Raw genomic sequence first — 25,986 nt, 5'->3', positions numbered from 1 at the left:
ATTCAAACTATGCCATGTTAGTATACAGCAAGAGTTATTATGTACAGAAATTTTGAAAAATTTTGAAACAATTCCTTCATACCTATACTAATCACTTACAAGTTTTACTTATTATACTGTCTGACATATTGGCTTATTAGCAGAATTAATACATATGAAACTACCAGCTGATTCAATTTCCATTAAATGTTCATTTCTCACAAATCGCACATTCAAAGTCAAAGTTCGTACATCCTTTTCATCAGGAATAAACATGTCAGCAAGTGTTCCACAAGGATCAGTCACAGCTCCAATACTATATAACTTGTACCTATACTGCAGATATTCATCATCATTCTACGAATATGGCAGTCATCTATAGTTGTAGAGTTAACGTGCTTGCAGCTTATAGGGCAGTGCAACAACACACCTCCTTGATTGATAAATGAGCCAAGATATGAAGGATTAAGATAAATAATCGCAAAACAACAGTTCATATTTTCACAAAATGCAGACCCCCAACCTCCACCACTTTTGTTGAACCACAATACACCTATACATTAATACATTATACTGTTAAAACGAAATACTTGGATATAATTCTCAACTGCCAATTAAATTGGCAAAAGCATATTCTTAGAAATAAATACACTTCTCTGCATCGCCCATCACCTACGTAAACACATGCCTCTGTTGTTGAGATCAGTAGCCTACTATCTTTGTGCTGCAAACTGCCTCTGTACAAAACATACATCCAAACGTAAATGACTTATGCAGCTCCAGCTTGAAATCAGTAGCCTACTATCTTTGTGCTGCAAACTAACTCTGTACAAAACATACATCCATACGCAAATGACTTATGCAGCTTCAGCTTGAAATCAGTAGCCTACTATCTTTGTGCTGCAAACTGACTCTGTACAAAACATACATCCAAACGCAAATGACTTATGCAGGTTCAGCTTGAAATCAGTAGCCTACTATCTTTGTGCTGCAAACTGACTCTGTACAGAACATACATCCATACGCAAATGACTTATGCAGCTCCAGCTTGAAATCAGTAGCCTACTATCTTTGTGCTGCAAACTGACTCTGTACAGAACATACATGCAAACGCAAATGACTTATGCAGCTCCAGCTTGAAATCAGTAGCCTACTATCTTCGTGCTGCAAACTGACTCTGTACAAAACATACATGCAAACGCAAATGACTTATGCAGCTTCAGCTTGAAATCAGTAGCCTACTACTATTGTGCTGCAAACCGACTCTGTACAGAACATACCTACATCCAAACGCAATTGACTTATGCAACTTCAGCTTGAAATCAGTAGTGCAAACTGACTCTGTACAGAACATACATGCAAACGCAAATGACTTATGCAGCTTCAGCTTGAAATCAGTAGCCTACTACTATTGTGCTGCAAACTGACTCTGTACAGAACATACCTACATCCAAACGCAATTGACTTATGCAGCTTCAGCTTGAATTCAATAGTGCAAACTGACTCTGTACAGAACATACATCCAAACGCAATTGACTTATGCAGCTTCAGCTTGAAATCAGTAGCCTACTATCTTTGTGCTGGAAACTGACTCTGTACGAAACATACATCCAAACGCAAATGACTTATGCAGCTTCAGCTTGAAATCAGTAGCCTAGTATCTTTGTGCTGCAAACTGACTCTGTACAGAACATACATCCATACGCAAATGACTTATGCAGCTCCAGCTTGAAATCAGTAGTGCAAACTGACTCTGTACAGAACATACATCCAAACGCAATTGACTTATGCAGCTTCAGCTTGAAATCAGTAGCCTACTACTATTGTGCTGCAAGCTGACTCTGTACAGAACATACATCCATACGCAAATGACTTATGCAGCTCCAGCTTGAAATCAGTAGCCTACTATCTTTGTGCTGCAAACTGACTCTGTACAGAACATATATCCAAACGCAAATGACTTATGCAGCTCCAGCTTGAGATCAATACTATCTTTGTGCTGCAAACTGACTTTTGGAGCATTGGAGTTACTTTCGGTTAAACCGAAAGTAGAGAAAACTCGGTAATACCATTATTGAGTTCTTAGTATATGGCTATTCCCACACACAGAGTTTCATGTCACTGAACCACATGCTTCAAAAGTTATTTAGGTGGTGGGGGACTTTTTACTAACACTGTACTCGTATATTATATACTACAGTGGTTTCCAAACTTTTTGAAGGTGTGATTCACTTTTGGGAGAAACTTTTGTTTTGACCCTCCATTACTTAATACTGATACTTAACCCCATTCCAAAACACAAATTTCTGTAAAATCGAAAATGATAATTTTACTCAAAACCAGTGGATACCACCCAAAGAAAGACAATATACAGGTATATATGGTGCAACAATGACATTAAATAATATGTAAAAATCATTTCTAGTACTTCCAACTATTATCTCCTTGGCACTATAGTAGTAGTTCAATACAAATCCAAAATGATGCTTACACTATCTGTTACCCAACAGATTTATAAAGAAACTTGATTTCTGGTTGGCATCATTTGACAAAAATAAATTTGATTCATAACCATTGTATTAAAAACTCATGGAAAATTTAGCCACCTGTTGGTATGTTAAGTACTAAGTTTATTTTTGCGGACATACAATTAATTTTGCACAATTTTAAATAACTTTTTAGTATATCCAGAAGAAACTCAGTCATAAAATGGATACTGAATCTGTTTTTAGACAGCTGCGTTCGACTTAACTTAATAACAAAAAGTATGAGGAAGACTCATTGAAATATGATGGAATGTTGAAACTAAACTTTTTCGCACAGCGTAGACCGGATTTCAATCAAAAGAATGCAAAAATACCTCGAGCTTGCAAAAGCAGCTCTTAAATTTTTTATATTACCTGTAACTTTATAAGCCTATTTATACAAAATAAGTTTCTAGTCTATAATTGTCATCAAAACAAAAGCGAGAAGTCTCTTTGAAATTGAAAATATCACTGTGTATGTATCGAATGCAGAGTCCAGATTTAAGAAGCTATTTTCTGAAAAACATACTTTTATTGCATTATTTATTTGTTTACTTTATAAATACTCAATTTTTTTTTATATTTATGTTCGACATTCCTTATTTTGTATTTATAAATTAAAAACAAATTTATGATAACAAGGTGCTTTTGCTTTATTTTGTAATTCATCTCGCGACCCCCACTTTGGGAACCACTGATATAATACATAAACAGAGAGTGTTTCAAAAAGGACTTCACATTTGCATAATTGGTTCTAATGTAATTTGATTGCAGAACACATTAAGTTTACACATAATCAATGTGGTACTATGTAACTGCATTGGTCATACAGCAGACAGTCCATTTCTTCCCGAACTCAGAGCAGCATACACAGTGTCACTTCTGCAACTGCAGTGTTGATTCAGTTTCTGAGCTCAGCGAGAGTGACAGGTAAGGATGGTACAAACACCTGGTCCTTAACAAACTCCCAAAGAAAAAAAATCGAGGGATGTCAAATCTGAGGACCAAACGAAACTATCCTTCACTTGTTTTATGATTTCATCAGCAAAACATGGGCACCCTGGAGATTTGGTATGGCTAACAGAACAACCAGTCAACAAAAATCCTGTGTCAAGTCTTGGTTGAGTGTTAGAGAAGGCCCTATGGCCTTAACTCTGCCAGGTTAAACAAAGCCATTATTATTATTATTATTATTATTATTATTATTATTATTATTATTATTATTATTATTACTACTATTATTATTATGTGTATATCTAATGCCTACCCACATCACTTGCGTGATTTGGGTTCCACATATTGCAGATAGATGGCAGAACTGTGACCCATTTTCAAGTTGCACACCACTTCGGTAGGCCATGTTATGCATGATGTGTATCTGTGAAGAATTATGTCGTGTACAGGGTGAGAGTATATGTAAGTTTTCGTGTAAGTGTAGTGTAGGGAATGGGTGAGGATGATGATGAAAGTGCACCTCAAAGTCGGAGCATATGACTTTACTTATGTCTAGTATAATTTCATCTTTGAAGGAAACATCAAGATATCTGATTTTCTCATTTTCTTCTATAGATGTAACATTCATACCATCAATAGTGATACAAGTATTACGTAATTTCCCACTTTCAATGAAGTGAAGAAGACCTGAAAGGAATAGATACGAGATGGACCAGATCAGGCACGTAACTGTGAGAAAGACAATGGACTATTTTCGTGATAACCGGGACATTGTTTGACTGTGGTTCTCATTTTGTGCATCTGTTGTAAAGTTTAATTAGTAATAATGTTTTGTTTAGTCTTATGGCCTACTCAACATGATTTTACATACTTCTTTGTCTCAAGTTTGAAGTCCATGAAACATGTTTAATAAGTAGTTCAAAGACATAAATAGGTGAATGGGTAAAATTTCTACATATTCATATGTAAAATTTAATGGAGATACCAAATATGTAAATTTTAATATAGGGTGTCATTAAAAAAATAAAGTTTATTGTCACTTCTGTATGTCTGAATAACTTTTTTTTTTTTCCAATACCGGTTCATATTGTATGGTTTATCTCCAATAGCTTTTATATAAAACTTTTTTTTGTAACATTAAAACTTAGGAAGTTATGAGTAATATTCCAAACTTTTTTAACACTCTGTGTATACACATTTCTTGTTAAGTCTATGCAGATCCTTTGACATATAAACTTTAAAAGCCTATTACATTTTTACTTGGAATATTATTTTCCTGTTATAGCATTTTGTATAGATGATTGGTGGTAGCTTCATCGAATTTAGTGTCTACATTTCCCCTCTCAAGAAATTACAACAGCTGCCAAACTAAGATTTTACGACTTTCACAGTATTAACAAGTCTCGATTAAAAGTTCTGTTTTTTGGTGCTTTGTGTGGAAGTCTCTCTTTCTCTCTCGTCCTGTTATTTTTGTAACACAATTTCCTTTAGTAGACTTCGGAAAAGGAAGTTGCTAGTTCTGATACAAATAGGATATATTTAACGGCAGTAACTAAAAGGTACGTGAAAACTTTGGGGAAACATTCCATTCCTCACATCTAGAGGATGAAAATAATTGTATTATATGAACACAGGTTCGGAAATACTTTATTTCCTTGTTAGAGCTCTTTTCCTACATCTCTGTATACATTGTATGACACAAAAAGTATAATACTTTTCATATGTCCTAGTTTCTTCATGGCTACAAATATTTTGTCTTGGCGCATGTAATATTTAAATGATCACTATGATCACTACTAACAGTGATTGAGTCTTAATGATACAGCTAGGCAATGTTAATTAATTAATTAATTATTGGGTTATTTTACGATGCTGTATCAACATCTAGGTTATTTAGCGTCTGAATGATATGAAGGTGATAATGTCGGTGAAATGAGTCCGGGATCCAGCACCGAAAGTTACCCAGCATTTGCTCGTATTGGGTTGAGGGAAAACCCCGGAAAAAACCTCAACCAACCGGGATTCGAACCCGGGCCACCTGGTTTCGCAGCCAGACGCGCTGACCATTACTCCACCAGTGTGGACTAGGCAATGTTGCTTAAGCATGAATTGGCTCATGTTGTTCTGGGTGGCTAAAAAGACACACCCTCCATGGACTAAGTCGCATGAAAAGGAGTTCATTCATCCAAAGCGTTCTTCCCAAGGGCAGGTTTTTCACTGCAAACCCAGCATTCTTCAGTCTTTTCTATTTTCTGCCTTCCTCTTAGTCTCCATATAAATGTTATGTTATGTTTTATTTAACGATGCTCGCAACTGCAGAGGTTATATCAGCATCGCCAGATGTGCTGGAATTTTGTCCCGCAGGAGTTCTTTTACATGCCAGTAAATCTACTGACATGAGCCTGTCGACCTGGCCCGGGATCGAACCTGCAACCTTCGGCATAGAAGGCCAGCACTATACCAACTCGCCAACCAGGTCGACGTCTCTGTATATGATCCATATATCTTAGGTCGTCTATCATCTGATATCTTCTTTTGCCCCGAACTCTTCTCCCGTTCACCATTCCTTCCAGTGCATCCTTCAGAAGGCAGTCTCTTCTAGTGACACAGCCAATTCCTTGAAAAGGGGTATAGTTTGTTTTGTGTCGAATGCCATTACAACTATCAGGTGCACAGTACACTACACCTCACACCAAAGCACTGAACAGCAGAACTGTTGGAAATGCACAGAAACATATGCACATTATGAAATGTAAAGTAATGTGTTTCGTAATAAGCACTTAAAATGCTCTCCATTACCACAGACACACGCATCAACCCACGTCATATTGATTACAAGATGCACTGATGTATTGCAAAATTTCGATTGTCTCACAACCTTCCAGAGTATGTTCATGAAGACTCCCTACATCTTGCACTGGAATTGCGTAAACAAGTGATTTTAAATGCCCCCACAAATAAAAGTCTAGTGGATTTAGATCAGGGGTGCGTGGAGGCCAAGAAATTGGTCCATCTCTAGTTATACAGCAGTCATGGAACTTTCGACTGAGACACCGACAAACAGATACTGCAATGAACAGAAGCTCCATCGTGCATGAAGTACATGTTTCATTGTATAGTAATGGGACATTTTTAACAGAACAGGAGGCAAGTTGTTCAAGGACATTTTGTATATTCGTTCATGGAGACTGTACAAAAAAAAAGTTCTAACAAGAAATAATGTTTCCAGATGTATATCCATATAACATATTTTCATCCTCTAGATGTGAAAAATATTTCCCCAAAGCTTTGACATACTCTACCTTTTAGTTACACTCATAAAAAAAAGACAATGAATTTATATGAATTCAACAGAAAACAAAAACATAGGTTACAGAATGATCAGCAAAGATAAAGTACTGGGTTATTCTGTAAGACAATGAATGAATTGCAGAATAAATGTGCTTAACATCATTAGAGTCAGGGAATGTACCACAGTGAAATGGCAAAACGTTGCCTAAGGAGACTGTGTGTCAAATTTGATTTTCTTGTGAAACTGGTATGATCTGCATACAAGTACAATAAAAGAGCAAGCTTAATCTCTTCTAAGAAGGGCATTCCGACAACATGAATGTACTCTACAGGATCATAATAATTTACTTCGTATAATGAGATTACAGATGAACTTCTTGACTACTCTGCAATTTATACCTATATTTCACGAAAGGAAATGCAAGGACAGGTAAGAAAATAGATTGAAGGTATGGACAGATGGAAAGCACACAATAGAAATGTAACTGGATGTCGTGTTGCATAGTATTTACACCGACATTTCAACAGAGCATTCGTCTTTAACATCAATAATTATTTATGTAACCATAATACTGATTGTAGAATAACAGTCAAAAGACAAATTCGAATATAATATTTTGTAAAAACAAGAACATTCAGTTCTGAGATATTCTTAGGTCACATATTTATGTAAATATTCCTGTACCACGTACTCTAGACAAGGCTGGAAAATAGTAAGAAGTTGTGTACAGTCTTGTTGATCTTAAAGAAGGGACACACATGCAGACATGCATGTGCATTCTCTACTTAACAGAAGAAAGTTTACATTTGAGAAAATCTCATTCGAATATCAGCTCTAAAAGAAAAGCTGCTAGAAAAGCTTAACATTGTAATTATTCAGATGATTAAACTTATTTTAACAACATACACTTAATTTTCTTCGACTTCTAAACTAGCCCAGTTAGCCAAGTATTTCCATGGTAAAACTCTTAATTGAGTCTCATTATTGCATGTTCTTTGCACAACCCTTAACGATAATTATTATTAATAATGCATAACAAATAACATTCTTAAGTCATTAGATTTCTTTAATTCGATGTTAAAAGGAAACATTAAATATAAGTTCACCATCACATACACACCAGAACAAGAAATAGAAATCCATCAAGATGTTCTCTGCGTACATGTCAGCATTGTTGAGGTAGTAAGTAAAATAACAATTTCATTGTGGGTGAATGCATAGTGTGCTCCTATACACTGAACTCATTGATGATGCTGTTCGTTTCTTTCACTTTTTCTCTCTAGTTGAATTTGTAAACAGTGTGCACACTCCTATACACTGAACTCAGCATTTCCAAGGCTGTTTGTTTCTTTTGTTCTTTCTTTCTAGTTACAAGGTGCAATCAATATATTTCCAAACTGAACTTGTACTTATTGTATTGTTAGACATCATGTGCGTGTCACTGAAGATCACTGCTTCCATGTCTGTTGTGTCACCTTATCAAACAGCAACAATTTGTCTTTAAGAACTGAATTTCTACCGTACACATGATTTTGTGCAAAAATGTCAAGGACCTATGACGATTTTTCCTGGAATCTCTTCGTATAGTCTTATGGCTAGTCTTCTTTAGAAGTGGGGTGTGACAGCATTTTGTCATCACAGCTCTGAACTGTGACAGCTCCGGAAAAATCTCTGTGACAGATAATACTGATTTTGTCACAGTGTGATTTTTGTATTCCGATGATTCTTGGGAATTGCGAATGTTGTAATGCCCTGGCATTCACAGAGTCATTCATTAAAGATGATGGCAGGCAATACATGCCACATTCTAAGGGTAATGTCATCAGTCGTAATGTTGAAGTTTATTGCTGCTGCAAATCACTTCTTCTTCAAATCTTCTTTCGTGGTCATTTTACAAAATTAAGGAATATAACTGTTCTTTTCAAGGGTATTTATATAGGAACAAAGCCGGAATGAATCCGAACATTACGATCAGAAGGCATAGTACAGCCTGTAATGTACCGAACATGAATCTTGTTTTGAGATCCAAACCACTACTTCTAACTGGTGACAGTGATGTGTTCAGTCTTCTCTTTCACATATTCCATAACATTCGATTATTGAGATTTTACAGAAATCGGTAATGAGGGTTAAATTGTTAAATTTGTCTAAATTAATCGCCTTTAGCAACAAGGACTATAAATTAGCATTACAGTAGAACCCCAATTACACTGTTCTACAAGGGTAATTTTTCTTATATGAAAATGTGTTTCCAAAGAATTTTCATATGGCAAATGCAAATCTGAAAACAGAAATTCACTATCAGGCATTGTTTTTTAGTTATACGAGAATATACATCTCATTTAACTGACATTTTAAGTTTGTGATAAAGATGGTGAACAATGCTTAACAACAGTTGGCAACAGTTAATTTTGTTTTTCATTTGTTTTCATTTTCAGATTTTGGTATTCCTGTTGCTAGTAAAATTTTATGTTAATAAGCCAGTCATTGTTACAGCAGCATATAGAGAATTACAAGTATAGACACTTCGCGTCAGTACATTTGACGTAACAGGACTGATTTCAATGACCTTCAAACCAGCTTGAGGGTGAGATTCTGCTTTGTCCCTAGAGTGGGTGCTGACATCACACCAGTTAGCAGTCGATACAGTGGAATATAACAGACATGCAATTAATACATCTAAGTACATTATGTACTCAATTGAAATAAATTGATCTATATAACAATAAATCCATCATTATCTGTAATGTCTAGACTCTAGAGTTCCTTTATAATAAGAGTTGAGACGTTGACCCCATCAACAATTAAAATATGTAATGATTTGATAACACTGAAAATGGAAAACAAGCTTCTATCTACTGAAATGGATTTCCTGAGAAGATCAGCCATGAAGTCAAGACTAGATAGGGTCAAGAACGAAGATATTAGAAGACTTGTGCATAAAGTAAAAACAGTCATCGAAGAAATACAAAGAAGACAATTAATTTGGTATGGACATGTTCAGCGGATGGAAAACGAAAGATTGCCGAAAACTATCTTGAAATGGGTTCCAAATGGGAGAAAAAGAAGAGGGCGACCGCAAGATACATGGATTAAAGGAGTTAAAAATGTTATGTCACAGAGAGAGATACAAGATGGTGATTGGGAGGACAGAAGAAGATGGCAACTAGGATCCGAAAGGCGACCCTTCTCGCTGTGAAGCCGGAGATATATATAAACATAAAAAATTATTATTACGACTAGTTTATCACTGAGAAATAAAGAAAAGCTGTTAACTTGAATTTATTTGAAGCAAAGCTTTACTGGATTATGCAATAAGGTAGGAAATATTTGGATCCTGTGTCTCAACTCTTACATGCAATTATTATTTTAGCATGTGCTCGACTGCACTAACCTCTAACGCTTGAAAGTGAAACTAAATGTCGGCACACAGAGAAACAAAACAGGAAAATTCACTCAGTGTCCATTCTATTATAATCCCGATTCGCTGGTTACACTATTTAAAATTGAGTTTTATAGCATGTTAAACTGGCATTATTTGGATGGTGGAGACATTCCTTATCATGTGAGTAAATATTCATTTTTAACCATAATATTCCGACACCTGTGGTACAAAAATATGTAAAACTTTACATATTTCTCTTTTACAGAAACCTCTTAAATCATAGAAGTAAAATAGACTGATTCTAATACAGAGCGAGAGAAATCTTGAGTCTAACCTGGAATTCTTGTTAGAGGAAGTGAGTATTGTTTGTTCACATGAAATATTGTTTCTCTATATGCACAATTGAACTCATAGCAATGTATTAATTTAAAATATATTTATTTCTCTTCTAGAAAATGCCAAATCGTAGAATCTATAGAAATACGCCTGTCAACTTCTGCTATATCTGAGGAGAGTTCACGTTTGCTAGGCATAGGAAGAAGGTTTCGCCCATTGTAAAGAAGGCCTACAAACATTATCTTGGAATATAACTTGGGGATCAGCAGAAGGACTGGGCACCACATATTTGTCGTGCAACTTGCTATGTTAAACTGATAAACTAGTGGAAAGGTAGAGATAACTGCACACTGTTTGCAGTACCAATGGTACGGAGGGAAGAAAAGGACCACATTACAGATTGTTACTTTTGTTTGACAGATGTTCATTGTTTTACAAATCGGAAATCTAAGAGACACATAGCGTACCCCAATTTGCCTTCTGCAATCAGACCAAGCCCACACTCCGAAACTCTTCCAGTACCTAGAAGACCAACAAATGAAGACAGTGAAACAGATAGTGCAGAAAGTGTGAGTGAAGCATTGACATCATCTCCTGAAAAAAAAAAGACCCATCTTATCAGTCTACAAGCACTTCAACTCCATGTTTCTTGACACAAGCATATCTGAACGACCTAGTTCGTGATTTAAGCCTAAGTAAAAAAAAAAGCAGAACTGTTGGGTTCGAGGTTGCAAGAATGTAACTTATTGCAACAGATGCGAAAATTACTGTGTTTAGACAGAGGGAACGCATTTTTCTTCCCTATTTTGCAAATGACAACATGATGACATTCTTTAATGATGTTTGTGGCCTAATGAATACTTTGAACTTCAAATATGAGCCACAGGAGTGGAGACTTTTTATAGATGCCTCAAAATACAGTCTAAAGGGAGTTCTCCTCCACAATGGGAATATAATGCCTTCTGTCCCAGTTGCCTATGCAAGTATGACTAAAGAGTTATATGATATTTTGAAAAATATGCTGAGATTAATCAAATATAATGATCACAAGTGGAAAATATGTGGTGATTTGAAAATAGTTGCCATGATATTAGGTATGCAACAAGGGAAATATAGATGTTTTCTATGTGAGTGGGATAGTCGCAATAGAAATTCCCATTATAAAAGAAAGATTTGGTCTGAACGTAGGTGGAAAGTTGGAGAAAAAAATATAATGAATGAGAAATTGGTAGCCAGTGAAGATGTTCTGCTGCCCCCTCTTCACATCAAGCTAGGCCTTATTAAAGAATTTGCTCAGGCCATGGACACATCTGGAAGAAGATTTATGTACCTTTCAAAAAAGTTTCCTCGACTTTCTGCAGCAAAAATAAAAGAGGGCATGTTTGTGGATCCCTAAGTTAGAGAACTTAAGAAGGACTCAGATTTTGGACAATGCCTTGCACCAAAAGAAGAGCATGGTCTTGTTTCAAGAATGTAATGCATAAGTTCCTGGGAAGAAAAAGAGCTAACGACCTTGAACAACTCTGGTTCAACAAATGATAAATGTATATAGGGATCTACGATGTTACATGTCTTTAAAAGTGCATTTCCAAGATTTTCATCTACATCATTTTCCCAAGAGCTGCAGTGATGTCTCCGACGAACATGGTGAAAGGTTCCATAAAGATATACTGTCCATGGAAAAGCGGTATGGAGGGAAATGGATGCCTGTGATGCTTGCTGACTACTGCTGGAACATTATTAGAGACTGCAAAATTGAACACAAGAGAAAAAAATAAGATTTTAAAATTCTTAGGGAAAAATGTATTTTGTTCATATTTTCTAATTTTAAATAAGTTTTTCCATATAATATAATTATTATATTAAGGCATATATTTTTTGTTTTATAGTGCATAAAATGTTTGTAAATAATTTTGTAAGTGACTAAAATATTAATAGTTATACGTTTTGCCTACATGTTTATCGTTCTTCTGCAAATTAAATTTATATATAGCTCACACAAGGAACGATTACCGAAAAGGAATGGTGGCATTGCTGTCTGTTTTGACGTGTGTATGTAGGCACGCTGAGAGAACGAGAGGTGCGGGCCGATGGAAGTACTGTCTCTTCCAAGAAAATGAACAAATGAGAACATCGTTGTAGAAATAAAGAACATAACAAGAGAAAAATTCGAAGCTAATTAAACGCACAACATATGTTTATGAATGAAATAGTAATACCGTGCGATACAAGATATGTATTCACATGCAATGGAACAAACTAAAGTCGCAATGTAACTATCACAACGTAAGACTGATTCTATCGATGTCATTTCTCTTCCAACTGTACTCTTGAATATTGTTCAAGCTATCTCATGACCTTTTCTGTTGCCCGCTCTTACTTATTACATTGTTTCATTCGCATTCCTTCCATTGGTATTCCCTGCTTGCGAGACCTATACCACTGTTGCCATGTCTTATATTAACAATAGTGTTCGGCAAGTACAGTATACTAAAGACAAAACACATTCTCACCTATGTTACTGCGATGTGTCCCAAAAATGTTTAAAAAGGTGTGTCATTATAGCTCCAGTATCAAAGAGTTGCCCTCCTTAACCTCTAGTGTAAGACAATAGTTAATTAGAATCCAGATATGTTGTCCATCATGTTAATCTTATGACTTGCAGTTGTCTGGACTCTGGAACTGTCATATACGTACATCAGTCGCCATGGCTATGAATCATGTATCGGTCAGAGATGGTGATTTTTCGGAGTTGTGATTTTGAAACTATAGTCACAGCTGGAACCAGTGACAAATCTATCATAGCGACAAAATCAAAGGTCTTCAAATCACACTCCATCACTACATCATTAGTCTTCTTCTCTGCCTTTCAAGTGATGTATTTAGTATGGATTCCAGACGTTTCCCTGGTTATAGATAACTTCTTCATTTCCTATGTCCTGTGTGCTGCCTACATTTAGGGCAGTTCAGAAACTTATTGGTTGCCCCTTGTATCTGAATTATATGCTCATTGTGGAAACATTAAGGTTTTTGAGACCTGCTCAAACAAAACTGTACACACTGCAATGACAGAGAGAATTTTGAATTCACATATTTTAATCATTCGTTTGCTTGCTACATCCATAGACACACCATCTGTTCCGTACTGAACCTGCACGAGCCTCACACCACGGTAATGAATTAAAGTTAATTTACGTTGAGAGTTACACATATAAGATTATCAGCCAAAAGGAGAGATTTCCAAATGAAGGAATAATAAAACAGATCTATCCTCAATTTTATGGAAAGTATGGTCAGTTAATTATGATAAGGTTAGTTATTATATGTCAAATTGCAGAAGATCAGAGAAAATTCAGAATATAATCCTTATATGTACCATGTTAGAAGAAAAAGAAGATTGACTGTCATATGCTACGTCTCCTTTGGAAGACTTCGGTTGATTTCGTGAGAGCTCAGTGTTACAAGTCAACGAATTTCTTATGCAAGACTTCTCTGTTTTTCCTTTGTGTTGTTTGTTTGTTGCTTTTTTTGTCTGTTTATAGATCAAGTGTTATAAATAATCTATAACAAAGATACATTCCAGTGGTAAATTATTTACAAAATACACATCCTTTACCTAGTAGTGTGAACCAAGTGCTGCCCAAAGTGAACTTAAGACAAATTCACACTACAGGAGATCAGTCATTTTTTGTGTCTAAGGTTGTATAGTATTACAACCAAAAATGTTAAAATGTAGCATACACAAAAATAACATTTGTATGTATGTATAAATCTTACTCACAAATCATATACCGGTATTTGTATATAGTAGTATGTCTACAATGCATGTTTGAAAGTGAAATCTTAATGTTCTGCATGACAGAAGTAATGAAAGCAGGCCAAACTGTAAACAAATTATACTGCTAATTCTTCTTGATCATAAACGATTTGCTCATTTTCTACTTTCCTGAACTAATGTACACATGCAAGAGTTCAAATAGAAATGACTGAAACATGAACAATATTAATTGTTGTTACTGAACTTACATGACGCAAAAAAGAATTTAGGAATAATGTTTAAATGAATTTGCAGAGATGAGATAAAGTAATAGCTAAAAAAAAATTACAAATTCTTAGGCCCACAATAGAATATTAATTTTTTTGCGATAAAATAAAGTCTTAAATCCGCAAAGTATCTTGAAAATTTCAAATTTCTGGCAGTGTAAGCAACATCAATAAACTTAACAGTACTTATATTTAATATGTCTAAAATATTTCTGAGACCACACAGTGATCAACTACGTGTCTAACAATTTGTTTCTATCTGCACTCAGCATATGCAGAATGTAACAGTTTACTAAAGTTTTCACCACATTGTGGTAAATGATTAACTACAGACGAACCTATAATAGAAAGATTCATAAAATTTAATAAAGACACGGTCAGAACCCTGTGTTACCTTCTTGCTAGACATGATAACGATTTAAACTTCAAAGCAACACGTAGGAAATATACTTCCTCACTGTTCATTGCTCAGAAGGAATTTTAAATTTCTTCCAAGAATTGAGATAGACACACTGAGAGCACGAAGATCTTTCCTCTGGCGTTGACAAACAAGCTTACCTGTCAAAACATCACCTGAAAATACACAAAAATATACTAAATAATTTAACATTATGTAGCCAACAAAACTAAAATACCGTACAAGTAAAATCCCTTTTTAAAGAATCTCTGGAGACTAATCTTTTTTTCCTTAACTAAAATACAGTAAAACCGTTTTTTAAAGAATCACTGGTGGCTAATTATTGTTCCTTAAATGCGGTTTTTCCAAAAAGGGGACATTCATTTAATGTAAGAAAGGAAGTGCTGAGAGTAAAAATTTAAAACCATCCTTAGGGTTACAGCCCATTTTTCCAAATACAAATTTCAGAAGTACAATTTTCTCAATCCTACTCTTTTTAAAATTCCGAAAGTATTTGTTCTGAATACGATGCAATCCCAAATTCAATTTTTCCGAATCCAATTCTTTCAGAATTTCGAAAGCTCCACACACATAGATTTCTCTTTTATATTATATTAAATAGGATTTATTTTTCATGTTATACTGTATAGAGTGAAACTTCCCATAATGGACACTCCAAATAGCAGACATAATGGACATCTTAATAGTCCCTGCAGAAATATACACATTCTTATGGAACAAAATATTCCCAATAGCAGACATTTTTAATACCAGATGCATACAGTTTCAAAAGCAATTTTTGGTATGATTACCTTCTGAATAGAGGACAGTCAAAGAAAGTGACTCTCCCTTTTAGAGCTTCCAGTACTGTACACCCCTTCATACTGCACCTCATGTTTACTGTACTCCCATGTATCCTAGTTCGTTTGACTTGTGCTATTTATGTTATTGTAATATGTTAAAATATGCAAAGACTGTATATATTTCAACTAGATTGTGACTATAAGTAAGACTTTATAGTACTATAAAGATTTTTTTTTTTTTCGTTTGACATGTTCCAGATTCTAGCTGTGAAGCGATGTAAGAATACCATAGAATGTAAATAAATATAGTAGGCCTACAATACAAACAAACAAAAATTGCAGATTTCTTATAATGCACAATCTAAGTACAACATAGTTCATGTTATTATATGTTAAAATGTGTAACAACTGCAAAAAATAAAAACTGCAGATTCCTTTTAATGCACAATGTAATGTACAGTTTATGTTATTGTAATACATTAAAATATATAATAATCGCAAAAAACAAACAAAAATTGTATTGCTTCTTGAACTATTATACAGAGAAATAACAAAGAATTAAGTTATTTATGTACTATTACAAGAAGTTCTGGTTTGAACTTTTGATGATCAATAATCCAAATTTTGGAGAAATGCAATACCGGATATGTAACATAATTTCATTTTCTATTATATAATTTACATTAACTTCTGAAAAAATTCCCATCGAAGTCTATAGAAGTATATGTCTATATCATCATCGTCAACATTTTCAGATTCAAGTATTAGACCCTAGTAGATCTGTTACGGTCTCATGTCAACAATTCACAGGCTGTACCAAATTCCTGTGACCTTGTGGATCTGTTTAGGTAATCTGCTTGGGGACATCCATTCTATGTGTGATTTCCAATTTGCACGGTACTGTTGAATGTACTTCACAATTGGGTCCATGTTGAGGTCTTTCATGATTCCAACATTCCTTCCATGTTTGAGATGAGCACAACCTGCTCATGAACCTCATCTCTGCCACTGTCAAATGTTTCTCATCCATCTTCCTGATAGTCTATGTCCCATTACCGTATGTTAGAACAGGTCTAGCAAGAGTCTTATAGATTTGGAGCCTGGTGTATTTCTGTACTTGCGATGGTTTAAAAACTTGATTTATACCCCAGTGACTTTAATATATTTTGATATTTTTGTTTGCCATGATATGTCTATATTAAATAAGAATGTCAATGGACAATATAAAGATACTAAGAAATAGGCTTATAGGCACAATACTTATCATAAAAGCTAAGTCTATAAATATACTGCTAATTATTATATTCTGGTAACTTCGATCTCTGCATTAAATTGGTAGGCTATTTTTGACCTTTTAATCTTCCCATATATTCACATGGAGATATTAGATAGACCAAGAAATGAAGCAGTCGCAAAGTTCCGCTTATGCACTGGGCATGACTGCCTAGCTCAACAACTCCATCGTTTTGGCTTACTACCAGACCCAAAATGTACCTTGTGTGATCTACAAGAAGATTTGAACAGGGACCACCTACTTCACTGTCCAACCTTAACCAAAGTGAAAGAGTGTGACCGATACTGGGAGGCAAGAAACTTAACGAGACAATGAAGGACATTTTCTTCTCCTTTTGCATTCTATGTCCTTTTTTTATATTAAAGTTGTGTTTAGGTCAAAGATGTAAATCTCAGTACCTGTCATAAGAAAATAAATAAATATTACAGTCCCTAACAGTTTCGGAATTTTTTTTGGAAAGTTCTAATTGTTCAAAAATGTTTCGTCTCACATTTAAAGACTTTCTGGAATAATTACAAGAGACAATGCTTTCTTGCTTAAATTTATCATCAAGATTAGAGCTTCATCAGAAGATTATAGATTGCTGGTGGATGCCGGTTTGGAAAAGTAAGTTCTTGTGGATGCCAGTTTGGAAAAGTATGTTGATTTTATTCTTTGGAGGTTTTTGATGTAATATCTGCTGTTTCGTTTATCTTCAGGTCAGAAATCTCTTTCAATAGCAAAAGTTAATCCACAAAGGTTTCGAGAAGTTACAAGTGACTTAACCCTTCTTTTCTTTTTTGAAATGTAAAGAGAAAATGTTATCTTAAATAAACCTCCAGATTGATGTGTAACTTTAGATAAATCTAGAGTCAGATATTTGTCGAGCTATTCTCAATAAAATAAATATATATGTGTATGAGTGTGTATGTATGTGTATATATATATATATATACAGAGGGTGCCGAAAAATGTATACACACTTTGACAGGAGATATCTATTTAATATATTTCAAAGTTGGACCGAAAAACAACAGTAATGTGTAGTATGATGTCCTGTAAAGAGGAGACTCACGTACGTTATGCTAGCATTGCTGTGCAACAGGTCAATCAACAACAACAAAATGGGACCAAGATTATCATTTGAACAGCAGAAAGCAATTTTGAAGTGATATTGGAGAACCGATAATGTTGATGAAGTTCAACGGCAATGGAGACATGAGTACAGAACAGAGCCACCAACACGATTAACAATTGCACACATTCGTGACAAATTTGAGACTCATGGTCCCATATACGATGTTTACAAGGGCAGATCTAGAAGACCTCGCACTTCAACAAGCCCCGTGTCCTCAGCTATGGTTTTGGAACGTTTTGAGCACTCACAGCAGAAATCTACAAAGCAATGTGTACATGAGACTGGGATTAGCAGAACCAGCATACATTGTATTATTAAAACAGCAAAGTTGAAAGTTTTCATCCCAAGACTTTTGCATGCATTAAATGAAGATGACCCTGATTGGAGAATGCAAGAATGCAGAATTGTGAGTACTGTGAGTGGTTTCGGAACATGGTGCAAGAGGATGATGCCTTCGTAGGGAAAGTTGTTTGGCCTGATGAGGTACAATTTAACTGGCATAACCGTATCTACTGGTGTGCAAACGATCCACATGTTTTTGTGAAAAAAGGCTGTTAATTTACCTGGAATTAATGTTCGGTGTGGGTTGTCATCTAGGGGTCTAATTGGATCATTCTTTTTTGATGGAACAGTAACTGGCCAAGTGTACCTGAACATGTTACGCCACATCTGTCTTACCAGCCATTCGTACACTCTATGGAAATGAGGAATTTTACTTTCAACAGGATGGTGCACCACCACATTACCACCAAGATGTACATGCGTACCTTGATGACAATCTTCCAGGGCAATGGATAGGACGAAGAGGTCCAATTGAGTTTCCACCGTGTTCTCCAAATCTAACTCCATTGGACTTTTGCCTATTGGGACTCTTAAGAATGTTGTATACCGTAGAAAGCCAGCTACACTGGCAGCACTTCGGGAAGAAATTGAAACAGCATATGCTGCAATCGCCGAGGACACTTTTGCAAACATTGCTCGAACAGTAGTTCAACGTACCCAGAAGTGTGTCGACGCCCATGGTGGGCATTTTGAGCAACTGTTGTAACTAAAAGTCTAAGATGATTAGTGCTCATCATTTTCTGTTTGTGTGAATTCAGCTTTATGTTAACATAGTTTTTTCTTTGCTTGAAATGTGTATACATTATTTGGCATCCTCTGTATATATAAAAAAAAATACGCACGCACAAAAAATAAATAAAACCTCTGTTAACCACACTTTTGTCAACTGAAAACTATTTTAACCGAAATGTGTAAGTCATACATCAGAACTGCTGTCATAATAATTACAACCACAGTTATTTATTTTGCAAATGGCTAGTACATGACTAATGGAATCATTGACTACAAACAACAACAACAAAAAACAATAATAGGAAAGTTGTAGCTAACTGAAATAAGACATCTTCATCCTGGCATCCCAGTAACAGTCAACTTCTGAGGAGGAGTGAAGGGCTGGACACTTTCCCAGGTGATGACAGTCCATCTCTTCATTGATATTGCACAGCGTACTATAACCATAGTGCTTTTATATAAAACAAATTAAGTAATGTATAAAAATATCCTGTTTCAAGTGATATTAAAAACTAAAGGTTGTCATTTATAAATGTTTTCGAGGAAATAACTCGCACAATAGTCGCAAAAAAGCTGCCACAGCAATCCAATCAGATATATTCTCTTCCTTTATCCATGCGAATTTCTTCTGCTGGAAGATTCCACTTTCTATTTCAGGGACTAATTTCTTTAACACTTCTGTGGTTTCACTCTCATTTTCAGAAGACTAATCAGTAATCAATGCGAAATGCGTAATACGTATTCAGGGTGTTTAAAAAATACGGGGCATAATTTCAGGTATGTATTTCCCACATGTAGACAATCAAAATAGTTCATTACAACATGTGTCCGGAAATGCTTCATTTCCGAGTTATGCCTTCACAACATTGAAATTCACCGGAACATTTTTCTTTCCGTAGGTCATTGTCATTACAGAAGATGTTCAAAATGTCCACCTCCTGCTTGAATATAGACCTCACATCGATGTCTCATTGACCTGCAAACATGATCCCAAACTCCAGGAGTATTGCGTATATCCTCAGAACATGCCACAATTCGATTCCGAAGGGATTCCAAATCAGGCACCGGAGACGAATAAACCAATGATTTTAAATGGCCCCACAAGTAGAAATCGAGAGGGTTCAGATCAGGTGAGCGTGGAGACCAAGCAATTGGGCCACCTCTACCTATCCATCTATCAGAAAACCTTCGATCCAAGTACCGGCGAGCCGTACTACTGAAGTGAAGTGTGCAGGAGCGCCATCATGCAAGAAGTGAATGTGTTGACGGTTGATCAGTGGAGTGTCTTCTAAAACATGAGGTATGGTGTTTTCCAGGAAGTTTGTGTACGCCTGCCCCGTAAGTCTGTTTACAAGTACATGGGGTCCAACTAATCGATCACCAATGATACCGGCCCACATGTTGAGGGAGAACCGCACCTGGTGAGGAGATGGAACAGTTGCACATGGGTTTTCATATGCCCATACATGCTGATTGTGGAAATTTGTTATGCCATCTCGTGTGAACTGTGCTTCATCTGTAAATAATACTAAGGCAGGAAAGTTCGGATTTACACCACACTGCTGCAAGAACCACTGACAGAACCTAACTCGTGCAGGGTAATCTGCTGGTGACAGGGCCTGTACACGTTGCAAATGATAAGGATACAATTGATACTCTTTCAACAGTCTCTAGACAGTTATATGAGGAACATTGACTTGCAACGCTACCCTTCGTGTGCTGATAGAAGGAGTCATGTTCACAGCCTCCAGAATCTCCTCCTGTACTTCTGGAGTTGTAGATCTTGGTCGTCCCCTTCCCAAACCAGGAGAGTTAAATTTTCCATACTCGCACAGACGGTAATGGAGACGTACAAATGTCTTCCGATCTGGACATTGTCGCTGTGGGTACCTCTCCTGGTACAAACGACGAGCCAGCGCAGCATTGCCGTCTGCCTTACCGTACATGAAGTGTATCTCTGCCAGCTCTTGATTTGAATATATGTCGCAGTCTAACGCCTACACAACACTGAATGTAACCTTTGCTTCGGAATGAACTGTCAGAGTGTCCTCTTAATGTCTCCTTTGACAGCAACGACCTGCGGAAAGAAAAACGTTCTGGTGAATTTCAATGTTGTGAAGGCCATAACTCGGAAATAAAGCATTTCCGGACACATGTTGTAATGAACTATTTTGATTGTCTACATGTGGGAAATACATACCTGAAATTATGCCCCGTATTTTTTAAACACCCTGTATATTCTTCTTGTCCTATGGCTTTGACTTTATAGATCCACACAGATCATTATGTAGAAATTCAAAGAATCTTGTAGCTCTGGATTGTTCAGTATTAAGTGGAGCTCGAACTTACTTAGCTTTTAAACAGACATCACATAAATCGTCTCTAACATCTTCAGTATTTATTTCAATCCCTTCGATGGGCAGATTGTAGAATAGTAAAGCAGGGAAGAATTAGTATGAAAAGATGTGAAATAAAAAGGAAAAACAATGAACTAGTATGCACAGAGGAGAAAATTTATATAGTAATGATGGCCCAAAAAACAGGAATGTGAAGGTCCATCATGACTAAAATGTAATGTTGTTTTGACAATAAATATATCATATTATTTTAATCCCTTCAGACATATTTACCAGCTTAAGAAGGTTTGTATGACCGATATGACTGAGTTTACGATGCCAAATTTGCATTGCGTTTTAATTATAATTAATAGTAATTATTAGTGACTCTTGCTTTTTATTCTTACAAATATCAAGTTGCACTACAAAAGATCATTTGATTACTTGTAACCATTCATTCATTCATTCATTCTTTCATTCATTCAGTGTTCTGCCCAAGGGCAAGTCTTTCACTGCAAACCCAGCTTTCTCCAATCTTTCCTATTTTCTGCCTTCCTCTTTGTCTCCTCATATGATCCATATATCTTAATGTTGTCTATCATCTGATATCTTCTTCTGTCCCTAACTCTTCTCCCGTTCACCATTCCTTCCAGTGCATCCTTCAGTAGGCAGTTTCTTCTCAGCCAGTGAACCAACCAATTCCTTTTCCTCTTCCTGATCAGTTTCAGCATCATTCTTTCTTCACCCACTCTTTCCAACACAGCTTCATTTCTTATTCTGTCTGTCCACTTCACATATTCCATTCTTCTCCATATCCACATTTCAAATGCTTCTATTTGCTTCTCTTTACTTCGTCGTAATGTCCATGTTTCTGCCCGGTAGAAAGTACTTCACTAGTCTCTTCTTTAGTTCTTTTTCTAGACGTCCACAGAAGATGTTCCTTTTTCTATTAAAAGCTTCCTTGGCCATTGCTATTCTCCTTTTGATTTCCTGGCAGCAGCTCATGTTACTGTTTATAGTATTTGAAGCTGTCCACTTGCTCTACTGCCTCATTTAGAATTCGTAAGTTTACATTCTTTATTTTTCTTCCTATGACCATGGTCTTTGTCTTATTTGCATTTATTTTCACCCCATACTTCTCATAGCTGTCATTTAGCTCCAGTAGCATATTCCTTAGTATCATCTCCTCTTCTACTAATAACTAGACTTCAAAGGTTCGGCCGCTGAGCCATTCAGTCATGTGATATTGGAGTATATGTATTGTGAGAGATGTTTTGTTTTTAAGCACACCGCTACTGAAGGAGTAGTGAAGGACAATCTAATACTCCGACCTAAGCAAAGAAAACAGGAAGACTGTTTCGAAGTATACACAAAGCATGAAGTTTATAAAGACTACAGTGTACTGTTTACAGAACTGAATTATTTAATTCATTACATCATTTCCTCATTATTTACCAATTTGTACATATTTGCACATTTGTACATAGGCCTAATTACACATATTTACACATACCGGTACTTCAATAGTACATTTGACATTACAGATGAATTAAACTTATTCAGAATTGCAGTGAACAACTACATACCGTCTAAATGCTACAAAAGAAAATTTCCTATGATGTTCACTTAAACAATGTTTATATCATGAAAACGACGTAATAGGTGCATAATGAAAAAAACGGAATATCAAGTTCATGTAAACATAATATGTAATGGTCCTTCATAGCCTAGCAGCCTATCCCAATTTCACATTTTGCAGAGTATCCAAGATTTTTAGTAAGAATTGTATGACATTTTTATTCTTACTTTGTTAATAATAGAATCATTTGCGTTTTGATTCAGTGCATGTGAAACTCTTTCTACTTTCTCTAGAGCATCGGGAATTTTCATTTTTGATGATTCCAAACTTTGCATAGTGCGAGCAAGATTAGAAAAATTGTTGTTCATGAATGATAAGTCACTTGAAAGTTGTTCTGAAAGTAGCGGTTTTGCTATTCTAATAAAAGAGCTGTCCTTACTATCATGTGCATTTACAACTTCAGATATTTTCTCATAGTGTTGACAATAATAAAGGGATGCATTCAGCCAACTTCCCCTTCGAGTTAGCACGGGATGAGGAGGTAAACGTACTCCAGGTGCAATCTCCCTAAAGATACTAACCCTTGAAGGCGCTTTCAGAAATATCTTATTAGCTGGAGATATGAAAATGTCCACATTACTGAAAGATAGTCGAATTTCCTCAGCTAGCCTATGAAGGCAGTAGGAAAGACAGGTAAGGTGTATCATTTTTTAATATTGTGATTTTATATGATTAGCTGCTTTAACCATATATATGCGGCACCATCAGTAACAAAAAGAAGAACATTTTCATAACAAATACCCCGAGGCCACAACAGAGACATTGCATTGTTAAATAACTCTGCAATTGTAGTGTAATTTACTTTTCCTAGAATTTCTGAAGTGAGAAGATACGATTTGCCTGGGCCCTCTGGCGAAAGTGTTTCTATAACAACATGTCCTATATGTCTTCCACATCCATCTGTCATTTTGTCCAATGAAACTCATATTTTCTTGTTTAATGTATTTCGTCTTATAGTATTGAGTGTGTCCTCGTAGCAAGTGTCTACATAGGATGTATGCAATGTTGTATCACTGGGAAGTTTTCTATGTGCATATTTTTGCATATATGTCCTAAAAGAATGATTATTTACAGTGTTGAAAGAGATGTTTGCCTTAATCATCATCTCGCAAAAGTCCTTGAAAAAAATCGATTGTTTACTTGTTGAAGAATAGTTACTGCTACGAGATGTTGAAGCTCCTTCATTCTTTGTTTGTAAACATAGTTTCACATTATCAATATGTTTCTTTCTGTTACAATGGCATCATATGTAGCACCCTCCATTTTCTTTTACAGATACATCACAGACCTTGCACGTAATATTTCCTTCTTCAACTGTGAAATATTCCTTACCAACTTCATCCAATGTCTTCAATAGTAAGACTCTTATATTCTTTACTTTCGGCATCTAAAATAAAAATTCAAATGCATTCTTTACTATGGCCACATGTATTAAAACTTTAAAGGAATATTTACAACTACACCATATACTTACCCTACCTACACTGCAACAATCTGGAGCTTAATAGGTCAAACGATATTGCAATATCACTGAACACTTTGTTTTGATTTTGTTTTGTTTCCGCACATTTGACTGTACGTTGAATTGTTTGTATGCAAGTCTGATTGTACACTGCATTCACGTCACCCTCAGTTGATGTCAACAACTCAACAAGGCTCCCTACACACCAGAAGCACATGGACAGCACTGATAGCGGCCGAACCTTCAAAGTCTATTAATAACACCATATTATCAGCAAATATTACGCACTTTATTCTTCTTCCTCCTACTATCACTCCTTCCATGTTCTGAAAACAGTTCCTTAATAAATCTTCCAAGTAGATGTTGAACAATGTAGGTGATAAAGTGCATCCTTGACGTACTCCTCTCCCAATTTCACTTCCTTCTGACATTTCTTCGGCTATCCTGACTTTGACTCGATGTTTCATATAAAGATTACTGAACAATCTTCTCTCTTTTCAATCCATACCTATTTTCTTTAAGATCCCCATATTAATGAATTATTTTTGGTTATTTGAACTCCTTCACCACTTAAGTACTAGCATCGACTGATAAGTTCTTCGACAAATCAGAAATCAACAAAACTTCTTTCAGTTCACAATTTTAAGTTTCAATAGTTCCAAATTTACTGATGTCATCACCTCAGATTTTTTTGCTACTTCTATTTTAGATTGAAAACATTTAATCATAGCTAACAGATCTTCATTATCAGTCATGTGGAATGTAGTCCCATAATCCACAATCCTTTCTATTGTGACTTGGGTTTCTTGTAGAGTCAAAAATGAAACTTTTGAGTCGTATTTTCATCTGTTCAGAAGAAACAACCATATTCTTAATAGTTGTTTTTTTTTTCACACATTTCACAGCTTGGTCTTGAATATTCAATTTTTCCTTACTGTTTACTTTCATAACCATTTTTGTTGTTGTTTTTATATGTCTGAATCATTCCCAGCTTGATAATCAGACTATTTTTTCTTAAAGCATGATTTAGCTAAATGTAAAGATGATCCAAAAATATAACATCTTTTTGAACTAGTAGCTATGAATGCTAGAGGTTCATACTTACATTTTAATCCAGAAACTCTTTTTTTTTTTTCTCTAATAAGTCTAGCAGTAAGATTTGTCATTAGCTGGGGTAGATTTCTATGCACTAAGAAAAATTTGCACTTTTATGGTTCATTCATTTATTCATAGTTTTCTACCCAAGGGCAGATCTTTCACTGCAAACCCAGCATTCCCAATCTTCCCTATTTTCCACCTTCCTCTTAGTCTCTACATATGATCCATGTATCTTAATGTTGTTTATCATC

The 25,986-nt window shown here is 35.6% G+C and overlaps 1 protein-coding gene across 5 annotated transcripts in view; it reads right to left on the bottom strand.

Moving 5' to 3' along the window:
• Art3 (arginine methyltransferase 3) overlaps window positions 1-25,986 on the bottom strand; it is a 101,928-nt gene that overhangs the window by 1,382 nt on the left and 74,560 nt on the right. For 4 of the 5 annotated variants that reach the window (XM_069820836.1, XM_069820837.1, XM_069820839.1 and 1 more), the window contains exon 8: window positions 7,224-15,088. The exons of the other annotated variant lie outside the window; for it this stretch is intronic. In XM_069820836.1, coding sequence (XP_069676937.1) covers window positions 14,970-15,088 — 119 coding nt within the window. In that variant the 3' untranslated portion in view covers window positions 7,224-14,969. Of the gene's footprint in view, window positions 1-7,223; window positions 15,089-25,986 lie in introns of those variants that run through there. 5 annotated transcript variants of the gene reach the window in all.

This window comes from Periplaneta americana, chromosome 3 (assembly GCF_040183065.1).
Source record: "Periplaneta americana isolate PAMFEO1 chromosome 3, P.americana_PAMFEO1_priV1, whole genome shotgun sequence".
NCBI lineage: Eukaryota > Metazoa > Arthropoda > Insecta > Blattodea > Blattidae > Periplaneta > Periplaneta americana.
The sequence above is the reverse complement of the archived record's forward strand: the minus strand, read 5'-3'. Positions and strand labels throughout refer to the sequence as shown.